At 42.0% G+C, this 12893-nt stretch overlaps 1 protein-coding gene and 1 non-coding gene across 2 annotated transcripts in view; one reads left to right on the top strand and one right to left on the bottom strand.

Annotated features, from left to right (window-relative positions):
• Positions 1 to 1912: 1912 nt before the first annotated feature.
• The window catches only part of PPM1H (protein phosphatase, Mg2+/Mn2+ dependent 1H), a 287339-nt gene continuing 276358 nt past the window's right edge, over positions 1913 to 12893 (bottom strand). Inside the window, exon 10 of the mRNA XM_021670238.2 lies at positions 1913 to 6492. Coding sequence (XP_021525913.1) covers positions 6345 to 6492 — 148 coding nt within the window. The 3' untranslated portion in view covers positions 1913 to 6344. The remainder of the gene's footprint in view (positions 6493 to 12893) is intronic.
• Positions 9325 to 9428, top strand: LOC135275550 (small nucleolar RNA U13). The gene has a single exon (XR_010343171.1). It is a non-coding gene; the product is annotated as a small nucleolar RNA U13 (small nucleolar RNA).

Below are 12893 nucleotides of genomic sequence, written 5' to 3' on the forward strand. Positions count from 1 at the left end.
ATGGTTAAATTAGCGACCTTTGTTTTCCCCGCTAGGCTTATAGCCTCCAAATGGTCATCATTTTCCTGGCTTAGAAGCAGCAGCAAAAGCATACGTGTGAATGCAGGGATTATCAGTTTGTCTCTGCATTACTGCTAAAAACTGCTTCTCCCACTTCAGTCACCCTACCATGTTCCATGTGGAAGATTATTTTCCATGTCAGAAGGGTATTTTCTCAATGTCATTGTCTCTTTTACAAATTTAACCATTTTACTCCCAAACCCCTAGAGCCAGGTTCTCTATACCTTATTTTAGTTATGTACTGCTGGGTAATAAATTATCCAAAATGTAGTAGCTTAAAACGAAAACCATTTTATTTGTTCACGGATCTGTGGGCCAGGAAATATTGGGCAGGGCTAAGTAGGGATGGTTCTTCTCTTCTCTATAATGCTTATGGCCTCAAGCGGAAAGACCCAAATAGCTGAGAGCTGGCTAGGCCTCTCTCTTCTCATGTTATCACCTGGAGGGACTCATCTGGGGCCTGAGGATAGAAGGCTTCACTCCTAATGTCTGGGCACTGTGGTTCTCTCCCACATGGCCTCTACTCACTAATCTAGTCTAACATATGCAGTGTGACTGGCTTCCAAGAGTGAAAGCAGGTGCTAGGAGACCTCCAGACATCTCAGAATGTCACTTCTGCATTCTATTAAAGCAAATCACAAGCCAGACCGGACTCAAGGGGTGGGGAAACAAACTCCACCTCTCGATGGGAAAAGGAACACTTGCAGAGAGACATGGGAAGCACCGTTGGCAGCCATTTTGGGAGACCACTGCCACACCTTTCAAGAGCTAGTCATGACAGAATGTTAGAAGACTCCTTCGTCTTCCATGGAGAAGAAGTATCCCAATCTTCTGGTATCTAATCCAAGGATTGATTCTTTCCATTGTTTTCCACTACTGAGTGGGGGAGAAGGAGGCAGCATAAGCATTAGGGTACAAGTGAAGGTGAACAGAGCTGAGGATGTTTCACAGTAATAGCATTCTAAATATGACTGTCTTCCATTCTGTTCTTCCCAAGCTTCCACTTTTAGCTTCCTTTTGTGAATTAAGACTGTGGATCATTTAAAATATTTTTTTCTTTTTTTTTTTTTTGAGACAGGGTCTCCCTCTGTCCCCTAGGCTGGAGTATAGTGGCACTGCAGCACCAACCTGGGTGCAAGTGATCCTTTACTTCAGCCTCCTGAGTAGCTGGGACTATAGGCACAGCTATAGTCACCACCACACCCAGCTAATTTGTGTACAGATGGTGTCTTGCTATGTTGCTCATGGTGGTCTTGAACTCTTGGGGTCAAGCAAACCTCCCCCCTTGGCCTCCCAAAGTACTGGGATTACAGGCATGAGTCACCATGCCTGGTCATTTAAAATATTTTGTTGGTATTTTATAGATTACTTTTAACTTCCTGGATTGTAGAACTAAGCAGAATTAGTATTCTTTGATGCCTTATCTCACCTGTTACAGTAACTTTTCTCTATAAGGTGGTACATTTTACTAACCCTTTGTAGGTACACACTTCAACTATTTAAGTGATAAAGGGAGTCTTCTTGATTCTTACTGTCTTTAGCAAGATTAGGCTCTAGCCCTCTCACTTAAGAATACCTCTTGGGAGTAATTCTTTTCTCTGAATTCTTCATATGTTTACTAATGGTATCCATGGTAGTTCCTTTAGAGGCATAGTTGAGACGTATTAGCCATTACTGTTATTCCTGCGAAGGCTTATAGTGTTGGCATCCATTCCCTCTTGATTTTGAGTCTGTGTTCACAGTTGATAATCTCACACTGAGCCATGATACTCTCGTATCAGACCATTACCTGATATCAAGAAACTTCACAGTGTATTCATAGAAAAGACAGAAAAAAGTTTTGCTAAATATGTCCTATTTACATATATATAGTATTTTATTTTAAAATGTCATTGAGCATATACATTTTCTTTAGCTTTTTCCAGGGGACATTGCACCTAAGTTTCAAAACACACAAAATAGATCCCCTTTACTAAACAGTTTTCATTTTGGGGTTACAAAAAAGTCAACGTTTCACAATCACAAAGCATAAAGGTACATAGTTCTGAAACCATTTCCAGGCAGATTTCTCTCATTCACTGAACATAAGGTAGTTTTGGAAACCCAGACCATGATCCATTCCTTACAAATGATCTCCATCATGGGCCTCCCTGGGTCTCCAGGAAAAAAACAACAACAACAACAACAAAAAAAAAAAACTAAGGGAAAAACAGGAGTAAAAGAGTAACCTCAGGACTCAGGAAACAAACACAAAATACTTGTGGGACATCAGAAAAGTAGAGGACACAGGTTCTCCTTCAAGTACATCACAGTAGGAAACTACAGCACATTTACAGCCTTGGGTCACTGTCTACCTGGTTGCTACATAAACAAAACTTCACCTAAGACACAGAGGAAAAATTAAAGCTATTTACACAGATAACACTGTGGATTGGAAAGAGAAGTCCTCTGCAGACTGGCACTCCATCTGACAGAAGCCACAGTACTCACAGAAGCAGCAAGTCAGGCTGCTTACGTAGCGTCCTTTGAAAAATCCCAGTGTACAAACACGTGCCACGTCACCCACACAAGACCGATGTCTGCTCAGAGAGGTGGGCTATGTAGTGTGCAGGCTGCAGCCTTTCTCTGCAATTGTAAGTCTTCAAAACAATCTGTGTTCCTAACATAAAATTCTGTCCTGTGGCCAGAGCGTGTTTTACCATTTTCTTAATTTGATAACTTTCAGGATCGGCCGGGTTGTTCTTTGCATAGACAATGACTCTCACTGCTTTCTGCAAGTGTCCCAGAAGCACTAACTTACTGAAAATAGAATCAAAGCTTAACATACTCACTCTGAAAAACAGCAGAGCTGCTGGGTCACTTAAGGAAAGCTGAGAACCTCAAACCGGTGGAAGGAAAACCAGTGACCACTTGTGGCCTTATAAAGTTGATTGGCAGGTGATATGAAGAGGAGAATCGGAATTTTAAAGACATGGGAGATGTGTCCCTAATATTTTCATACTAGTGCTCTTGTTAAACAGAAAACCCTGCCTGAATGGGGAAGATCTGAAGCTAAATCTGGATCCTGGGACTCATATTCTTGCCCACCAACATCTCCCTGTGGCTGCCATTCTTCCCTGGAAGTAAATGAATACCGAGAACACAGTAAGAGGACGGTGGCCACAGCTGACTTTACAAAGCCGCATGGAAATAAGTTGTTTAAGAATTTAAAAAGTAAGCACTCCAAATCCCCTAACACGGAATACTGTGGAAAATAACTGAAATTCCCACTGCTTAAGGCTTTGTCCTATTAGACAGCTGAGTACTTGGCCTAGCCCGATTTTCACCTTTCCCACCTCAAGAACAGCAGATAGGTATGCACAACCACAGCAGAACACACCCTCCACCTCTCTGACTGCTGACACTGGCTACAGAAACAAGGCTTTGGTTATCATCTAGCAAAATGCCACAGAGTACGGATAGACCGAGTTTGTTCTAAAGAAAGGAGTTTTACCAGACAGTCTGAAGAGGCCAGCCCAGCCAAGAGTTAGAGCTGAAAAAGCCTTTCATTAAAGTCGCCACACACCCCTCAAGACAACCATGAAGACTTGACTAGGAAATCAAAAGCTTTTTATTAAACAAGACTTCCTCTGAGGCTATTCGAGCAAGCAGATTTGACTGTAAGTCAGATACGCAAGATTTCAGAACCACGTATAAATAACGTTCTGCAGCATTTCGAAGTGTGTGTCCTTTGACTTTCCCAGGAATGCACCAAGGGCCGACCCATTATGTAGACACAGGTACTGTTCTAGGATTGGGTGACAGGGGGCCTGGGTGAAATATCGGGCCAAAACTGACTTAGCTCAATTCATAGAGCAAGATCAGTGCTGGGCAGACCTGTCATGCTTCATTTACATCATTTCCCCTCTTTGGATTTCTTCACCTCATTTATAGTCTTCCTAAACATAAACATGACTTTATCTGGTAACTAAGGTCTTTCCACCCAGGGTGGCTTATGAAACAATTCCTAGATGCCTTTCTAACTAAAACCAGCAGGATTAAATGCTCAAGATTTTATAATACTTCAAATTAGAGGTTTCTAGAGTTTTTCCTGAGACGTGCCTTAGCAGTAAATGAATTGGCGGATTGAGTAGAAGGTCGTTGTGACATCTACACCCAAATTCTTACTCTGATGGCTTGATCAAACTGGAGAAGCTCAAGGTAGGGCCCAGATAGAGGCCGAGGAAAGCAAATAAATGAAAGGCAATTGGGACACAGGAAGGATCCGAAAGATGACAGCTCAGGGACCTCCACAGAAGACCCGCTCAGATTTCCTACTTAAACATGACTCTGAGAGCCAGGACAGAACAGGGAGTGAAGCACACTGCTATCGCATGCCTGAAGGTTTTCCCACAGCATCAGACTCCACCAGGAAGCAAAGCGTCTTCCACCAACTCTCCATAGAGATGTCTGGGGTAGCTAAGATCTACTGCAGGAGGAGGAAATGCACTGTCGGATGAAGACAACTCCTGACAAGGCAGAAGTCCCGTTCTTCCCAGGAAACACTTCCACAAACACCTGGAGGTGTGAATTCTCACAGCACTTCACCTGCCAGAAAGGGCACTGTTTCCACATTGTGAAATGAGTTCATTCCTGAGAAGGAGGGGCTCCAGGCCTTTTCAAATAAAATAACAACTCCAGAAATGCAGGTGATTTACTGCCCCAGAGGAGAGACTTCTATCCTCTCCTCTGGAGAAGAAATTCAAACAAATATGAGAACTGGAATTAGCTCTTAATAATTTTGGGAAAATCACACCAGTGACATTTTTCTTTATTGGGTCAGAAGAGTGTTTTAATTACTCAAAGTTGTCAAAATGGTGACAACACCTCAGTAGCTCAGCAGGAAGAAGACTAGGCAGTTTGGTGGCTCTACAAGTCTAAGAGTCAGAAGTGAGTTTTATAATCTACTTGGCCACTCCTCCCAGCAGAGAAGCAGCAGGTAGATAAGGTGTGGACTGTGCCTGCTGCTGCTGCTCTCGTGGCGAACACTCAGAGGTGCAACCACAGTGGGACCTGGAGGAGCTGGGACATGATTCTTTAGAGAAGAGACAGGGAGCACAGCATGAGAATGGCCAGTCAACCCATTTCAAATTTTCCATTAAAGTGCCCCACCGAGGGGCATTGTACAAAGATGATGGGGAGAGCACAACTGCTGTTCCTTGATAAATCTCTGATCCTTACACTGAGTTTGGAGTGGGCTTGGGGACAGTCACAAGCCATGAAACCTGAATCCAAAATGGTCCCCAGACGAGGTATGGTGAACCAGCAAATGCAAGGAACTTCCTAAACTGCTCTATGAAACACTGCTTTATTTGTGTCCCCGCGACACAGAAAAGTGGGAACCTGTATCAGAAGTGAAAATTCAGACTCTCATAGAGAACCCTTGAGCCACACAGGGAGACCACTGAAGACAAGAGAGGAACTGCTGGTCCACAGAACACTCACAGTTTCATGAAAACATCCCGATTTAGGGAGAAAATGTAGCTTGGGAAGGGATGTTACACAACAAAGACCCTCTGTCATGCAGGCCACTAGCCCAGATGCTGCCGGGACTGTGTGGGCTGGAGGATGTGGGGACAACCCAGCCTGGGTGGGACTTTGACACAGAACTTCCTCAGCAGGGTGTCGGAAAGTCTCAGGCATGTTCTATGGAGGGAAAAAAAAACAGATTCAAGGAATGTCAAAAAAGGGAAAAAAAATTCCCTGCCTCACTTCACCATTGCCACAAAAGAATAAAAACAGGAAACAGAGGGAGGGGCAGATGGCAATCCCTGAAATAAATCTCAGGCTTCCTAGACGGTGGGCACTTACATTTTGAGGCATGACCCCCAACTTTCCAGTGCAGCACTTTTTAACCCTTAGAGAAGTTGGCGGCTTGACAGGCTGAAGAGTCCTCTGCCATTTACACCTGAAAATGGCTGCCCCAGCTACTCTAGATAAAATAAATATGACATATGTGCCCCAAATAGGCAACGGCTGCCTCAGAGGCCTGTGAAAGGAACTGAAATACAACACGTGGTAGCAGCCTTTGTGTTTTGCTCTTATTGAGTTGACCTGTTACTAAAGAAGAAATGGAAACCAAAGGGTCATCTTGAAGCATGGCCTTTTGGCTGCAAACTCCCCACCTGGGCTGGCTGGGAAGAGATTGCATCACTTGGAAATCAGCTGGGCACTTCCCAGTTCCATCCTGCCAAGAGGCATCCCAGCTTTCTTCCCCTCTGTCCTCCCAATCCCCTGGGCCATTTTCATGACAGTTTGTTTCCATGTATTAAAGGAATGACATATACAGAAATGTCGTCTCCTGAGCCCAGTCGGTCATTAGATATCCGCCATCCTCTGTCTTTCAGCACACCCCGGGCACGCATCACCAGGTCCTGAGCTGCCAGTGTGTACCTGTGCGGAAGAGGCAGGAACATGACAGTCAGTAGAGCATCAGGCAGAAGCCAGGGTCAAGCGAAGCTGGGAAGTGGAAGGCATCACTACAGTTGTATAAACAAGTTTTAAATACGCTTACAGTAACAAAGAGCCAAGGTCATCTTTTCCCAAAATGTAAGACACCTAATGTGAGATTACTGTTTACATGGTAGTGGGATAAGGTACTAAATACTTTAAATAATGTCTTACATTATTCCCCTGCTCAGTTCTCTTTTGATGTTTTTTATTATATTGAGCGGAGTCTCAGTTTGCTGCTAGTGTATCTCAAAGAGCTGCTCAGGCTCAGAGCTTTTCATGTCAAATAGTATCTAGCTAAAAAAGTACATGGGAGAAATAACTTTTGTTTTCAATATATTTATTTTTAGAGCTATTTTCCTTTTGTGACAAAGAATAGTCATTTTCTATTTATGGTAGGAATAATCATTTAAAATAAGTTTTTTAAAAAGTGAGTTGAGGAAAAATATTAAAAATAATACACGTGGCATAAGCATATAGCAGGAATGTGAAGTTTTTTTTTTTTGTAAAGGACTGATAAGCCTTGGTGTGAGTGAGCTGCTTGTCACTGTCACCCTCTCCTCTTGACCAGTGTAAGTTCAGCAAGGGATCACTCAAGAATTTGAAAATAAGATTGCTCACTGAGATTTAAACTGTAAGTCTAAGGAGAAAGAATGACACTATAAGGTGATGGAAAGTATTAACATCTAGGAGAGAGACTAACTTGGGAGGTGATTTGGGTGGGTATGGGCCTGTGTTAGCCCTGAGGCATAAAAAAATGAGACAAAACTGACAGGTGTCTATCCAAATACTGACCAGAGCAGAGGGAGTCATTGCTGACAGCCTTCAAAGGAAACTAGTTCCACCGGCAGGGCCATATTTGCTGTGGGATGGACTACCCTCTTAGCCTATACCATTAAGCGTTATGATTCAGCTTTATTCTGATTTCATGTTCACCAGAGAACCTCCTGGTTATGATCTGCCTCCCTGTGTAGGCCTGCCTACAGGAAAGAATGAGCTAATCATTTGTACTTTAAGAATATCTGTGTAAATGCCAAGTGCCATTTTGGTTTACAGATCAATCTTGTGAGCTCGGCTAAGGTGAGACCAACTCCGATAATGAATCTCTTTTTCTGTATCTTGATTAAATCCATTTCTGAAACTGAAAAGCTAAAAGCCAGACTGGTAAATCATGAAGATAATAACTGTCACCTTATAAGGCCTCTTGGAAGCCAGCCTGTGGGTCTTTTACAAGGAACCACCCTGATATTGCTAGTGACCTTTTCCTACTTGGAATGTCTCAGTCTAGTGACCTTTCCCTATTTGGAATGTCTCAGTCTTGCCTTCAGAACTGTGAGTTATGAAATTCAGAACCCTAGAATCCTCTCCATTTCTTTTGCTAAAGTTCACAGACTTTGATGTTGAGACCTGCATCATTGTTACATTATTTAAGAACAAGTGCTTTAGCAAATGATCCCAGGATTGTGAAGATTCCAAGTTGTACAGTCTTTGAGGATCAAGTCTTTTTTTTTGGGGGGGGGGGCGATGAAGTCTCACTCTGTCACCAGGCTGGAGTGCAGTGGTGCGATCTTGGTTCCCTGCAACCTCCACCTCCTGGGTTCAAGAGATTCTCCTGCCTCAGCCTCCCGAGTAGTTGGGAGTACAGGTGTGCACTACCATGCCCGGCTAATTTTTATATTTTTAGTAGAGATGAGGTTTCACCATTTTGGCCAGGATGGTCTTGATCTCTTGACCTTGTGATCCACCCACCTCAGCCTCCCAAAGTGCTGGGATTATAGACATGAGCCACCATGCCTGGCCTGAGGATCAAGTCTATTTGTATAGCCCAGATAGCAAACAGAAGGGTAACATACACTACAGCAGAAAGGATATTATAGTCAATACAAAATAAATACCTTTCCTCCTAGAGGATGGGGTAGTAAGTAAATATTTTTTCTGTCTGTATTGAGAGATTTATCATCTTTGAGGCAGAAATCTTTGTTATTCTTGAGGGAAGATGCAACCAGTTTGTTCAGTTTCTCCTCCTCTTGAGATTAGGAAATAAACGAAAGCCTCCAAAGAGGTCTTTGGCTAAAGAGCCAATTAAATATCTCAAAATCCACATACTGCAGCTCACATACTATAGTCAGAAGAGCCTCTCAGCTGCTCACCCCATGTATTAGTCTGTTCTCACACTGTAATAAAGAACCACCTGAGACTGGGTAATTCATAAGCAAAAGTTTAATTGTCTCACAGTTCTGCATGGCTGGGGAAGCCTTAGGAAACTTACAATCATGCCTGATGGTGAAGGCAAAGCAAGGCATGTCTTACATGGCAGCAGGAGACAGTGAGTGAAGAGGGGAAATGCCACACTTTTAAACCATCAGATCTTGTGAAAACTCACTCACTCACTCTCACAAGATACCACAGCATGGAGGAAATCTGTCCCCATGATCTAGTCGCCTCCCACCAGGTCCCTCCCCTGACACGTGGGGATTACAATTCAACATAAGTTTTGGGTGAGGACACAGAGCCGAACCGTATCACCCCAGCTTACTCTTAGTTTTATATTAAATTGTATATCTAAGACACAAACACATAAACACAGCAATACCAGAGTGACGTTTATTATCCTAGTGATTGACCAGTCTGCACCTGAGTTTCTTAGGTTCAGAAACCTGACTGAGTTGATCTGCCATTCAGGCCTGAACACACCTTAACCTGGCTATGAGCTGACTAGACATAGAGAGTTATGGTAAGCTATGAGAAAATATGCCTGACAACAAAAGATACTCAATCCTTTTGTAGTTCATAAGCCCAGTGTTTGAGTTTTCACACTCACGTGTGAGATGTGCCTCCTTCAAACCTTGTTACCATGTCAGCATATTACCCATGAGACATAGAAAACAAAAGATACTCAAAGATGTCCAAAACTCAAAATACAACTCCTATGGCTATTTTAAGCTCCAAATAGGCCTCAACAGGTCCTGCAGTCATAAAGAACTGGCTTTATTAGAGTCATGAAAGATGAACAAGAGACCATCCTGATGCTGCTATTACTAGTGACTTTGAATATTTTTTGAATGGCCAAAATTAGCTTGGTATTTTAAAAAATGCAAGCATTAGGTCACCTAGAAAAGATGGCTACCCAGGAAACTCATTTCCCTGAGGGCTGTAGATAATTAAGGTTTTATTCTTCAATATGATTACTGCCTATTCCAAGATAACTTCCTTTGAGATTGCTTCTCTCTTCACCATCCACTCTTGTTTTCCCTTAGGTGCTGAACTTCCTGAGGGAAAAACCCACTCTTGCTTTCTCAGTTTGTTACTTCCCATTTTCTTCCTGTTACCAGTAGGCCCAACACGCTAGTAATCTGTCCTCTTAAAGCTTGATCCAAGGGTGGCTTCTCAATACTCTGCTCAACCTTGTGTGTTCAGCACAAATACTGCTGACTATTTTATCCTTAAAATCTCTGTTCTTTTTGAATTCTCCTTTCTTTCTGGGGCTTCCATGCCATAACCCTCTCCATGTTCTCCCATGACTGGCCTTCCATGACACACAGCACAAGTCCTTCACTCTGATGCTCCTTCTCAATTTCCTTTATAGGCCCTAAGGCTTAGGAAGAACTCAATGAACATTAATTTCTTTTTACTTCCAAAGTGGAACATCCCCAGCTATCATCCTTAGTTAATGGTATTCTAGTGTCCTAGGCAAGAAATTATAGTGTTCTTCAACGACACTTTTGCAACCTGATATTGTTCAATTATAAAATCCACAGGGCAGAGTAGGACTTCTAAACTTTGCATTATTATTATTATTTAGAGACAGGACCTAACTCTGTCATCCAGGCTGGAGTGCAGTGGCATCATCATAGCTCACTGTAACCTCAAAGTCTTGGGCTCAAGTGATCCCCTCACCTCGGCCTCCCAAGTAGCTAGAACTAAGGCACATTCCACCATGCCCCGCTAATAAACTTTGCATTATTTGAAGTGTATTTTATCAGTAGCAGATGGCTAATTAAAACAAAATTTATAGTCATTAACCTGAGAATTGTATCTATTACAAAAACTAATACATCTTAACCTATATTTTGCAAACATACATACACACACACACATATGAAAACTTATTTTGTGTTTTCAATTTTTTACGTGCTTCTTTCCTTCTTTCTTTCTTGTTTTCTGTTACATTGGTAGCTTTAATACTCACCTCCCCCAATTGGCTTGGAAGTGTTATTTCTATTCTTTTATCAGTTATGCTTAAGTTTTGTTTTGTTTTGTTTTTCCTTTGTGTGGAGAACGGGGTCTTGCTATATTGCCCAGGCAGGTCTCAAACTCCTAGGCTCAAGCTATCCTCCCGCCTCTGCCTCCCTAGGAGCTGGGATTACAGGCATGAGCTACAGTGCCAAGCATATTTAAGTTTTTAATATATAAGTTAATCAATATTTCTGTCCTCCTCCTTAGAAGACAAAAGAAAAAAGAAAAACTAAAAGGACCTTAGAATGCCTTCTTTTATCTTCCATGCTACTGCCTATTTTAATTCACCTTTTTTCCAGCCTGTCTTAATCATTATCATTTACAATCTACATAAATAAACCAACATACTAACTTATTTGTTTTATTTCAACCTATTCCTGCTTCTGGATTTAATTTCCTTCTATTGAAGTATATTTTTATGTTTTTTTTTTTTTTTTTTTTTTTTTTGGAGATGGAGCCTCAGTCTGTTGCCCAGGCTGGAGTGCAATGGCATGATCTTGGCTCACTGCAACCTCTGCCACCCGAGTTCAAGCAATTCTCCTGCCTCAGCCTCCCGAGTAGCTAGGATTACAGGCTCCTGCCACTATGCCTGGCCAATTTTTGTATTTTTAGTAGAGATGGGGTTTCACCATCTTGGCCAGGCTGGTCTTGAACTTCTGACCTTGTGATCCACCCACCCCAGCTTCTCAAAGTGCTGGGATTACAGGTGTGAGCCACCATGCCCAGCCTTGAAGTACATTTTTAGTAATTTTTTTAAACAATGGTCCATGAGTGATAAGCTCACCTAGTGTGTTTGGATTAAGAAAATCTTTATTCTTACCTTTAATTTTGGTTGATAGCATTATTGTTATGGAATTCTAGATTGTCTGTTATTTTCCCTCAGCAGTTTAGAGACATTATTCTGCTTACTTCTGACTTTTACTCTTTTTGAGGAGAAGTGTGTCTTCTATCATTCCTTTATAGGTAAATGACTTTTGCAATTGATAGCTTTTCAAGTTTTTGTTTTTTTGTTGCTAATATGAAATACTACTAAGACATAACAAAAAGGACCTTTTTATTTATCTTGCTAAGAAATTAGATTTACTCCTTCAAACTGAAAACTTCTGAAAACTCAGCCATCAAGTTTTTGAATATTGCGTCTCCTCTATTTTGTAGATATTCTCCATAAACTCTAATTAGATTTTCTGATTTTACCTTGCAGATTTCAACTTCTCTGTGATATCTTTCAATTCACTAACTCCCTCTTTAGCAGTTTACTAGCCATTTAGTGAATTTCTTTCTTTTTTATTATACTTTAAGATCTGGGGTACATGTGTAGAACGTGCAGGTTTGTTACATAGATATACACATGCCATGGTGGTTGGCTGAATCCATCACCTGGTCATCTACATTAGGTATTTCTCCTAATGCTATCCCTTCCCCTACCCAACACCCCTCGGCAGGCCTCAGTGTGTGATGTTTCCCTCTGTGTCTATGTGTACTCATTGTTCAACTCCCACTTATGAGTGATAACATGCCTTGTTTGGCTTTCTGTTCCTGTGTTAGTTTGCTGAGAATGATGGTTTTCAGCTTCATCCATGTCCCTGCCAAGGACATGAACTCATCCTTTTTGATGGCTGCATAGTATTCCATGGTATATATGTGCCACATTTTCTTTATCCAGTCTATCATTATGGGTATTTGGGTTGGTTCCAAGTCTTTGCTATTGTAAACTGTGCCGTGATAAACATAAAGCAATAAACATACAGCAATAAACATACATGTGCATGTGTCTTTTTTTTTTTTTTTTTTGAAACAGAGCTTTGCTCTATGGCCCAGGCTGGAGTGCAGTGGCGTGATCTGGGCTCACTGCAGCCTCCCCCTTTTGGGTTCCGGTTCAAGTGATTCTCCTGCCTCAGCCTCCTGAGTAGCTAGGATTACAGGCACGCACCACCATGCCCAGCTAATTTTTTTGTAATTTTTTTTAGTAGAGATGCGGTTTCACCATGTTGGCCATGCTGGTCTTGAACTTCTGACCTTGTGATCTGCCCGCCTTGGCCTCCCAAAGTGCTGGGATTACAGGCGTGAGCCACCGTGCCCAGCTGAATGTGTCTTTATAGAATGATTTA

This window comes from Aotus nancymaae, unplaced genomic scaffold, assembly GCF_030222135.1.
Source record: "Aotus nancymaae isolate 86718 unplaced genomic scaffold, 86718_ANA_hifiasm-v0.15.2.pri h1tg000016l, whole genome shotgun sequence".
Lineage (NCBI taxonomy): Eukaryota > Metazoa > Chordata > Mammalia > Primates > Aotidae > Aotus > Aotus nancymaae.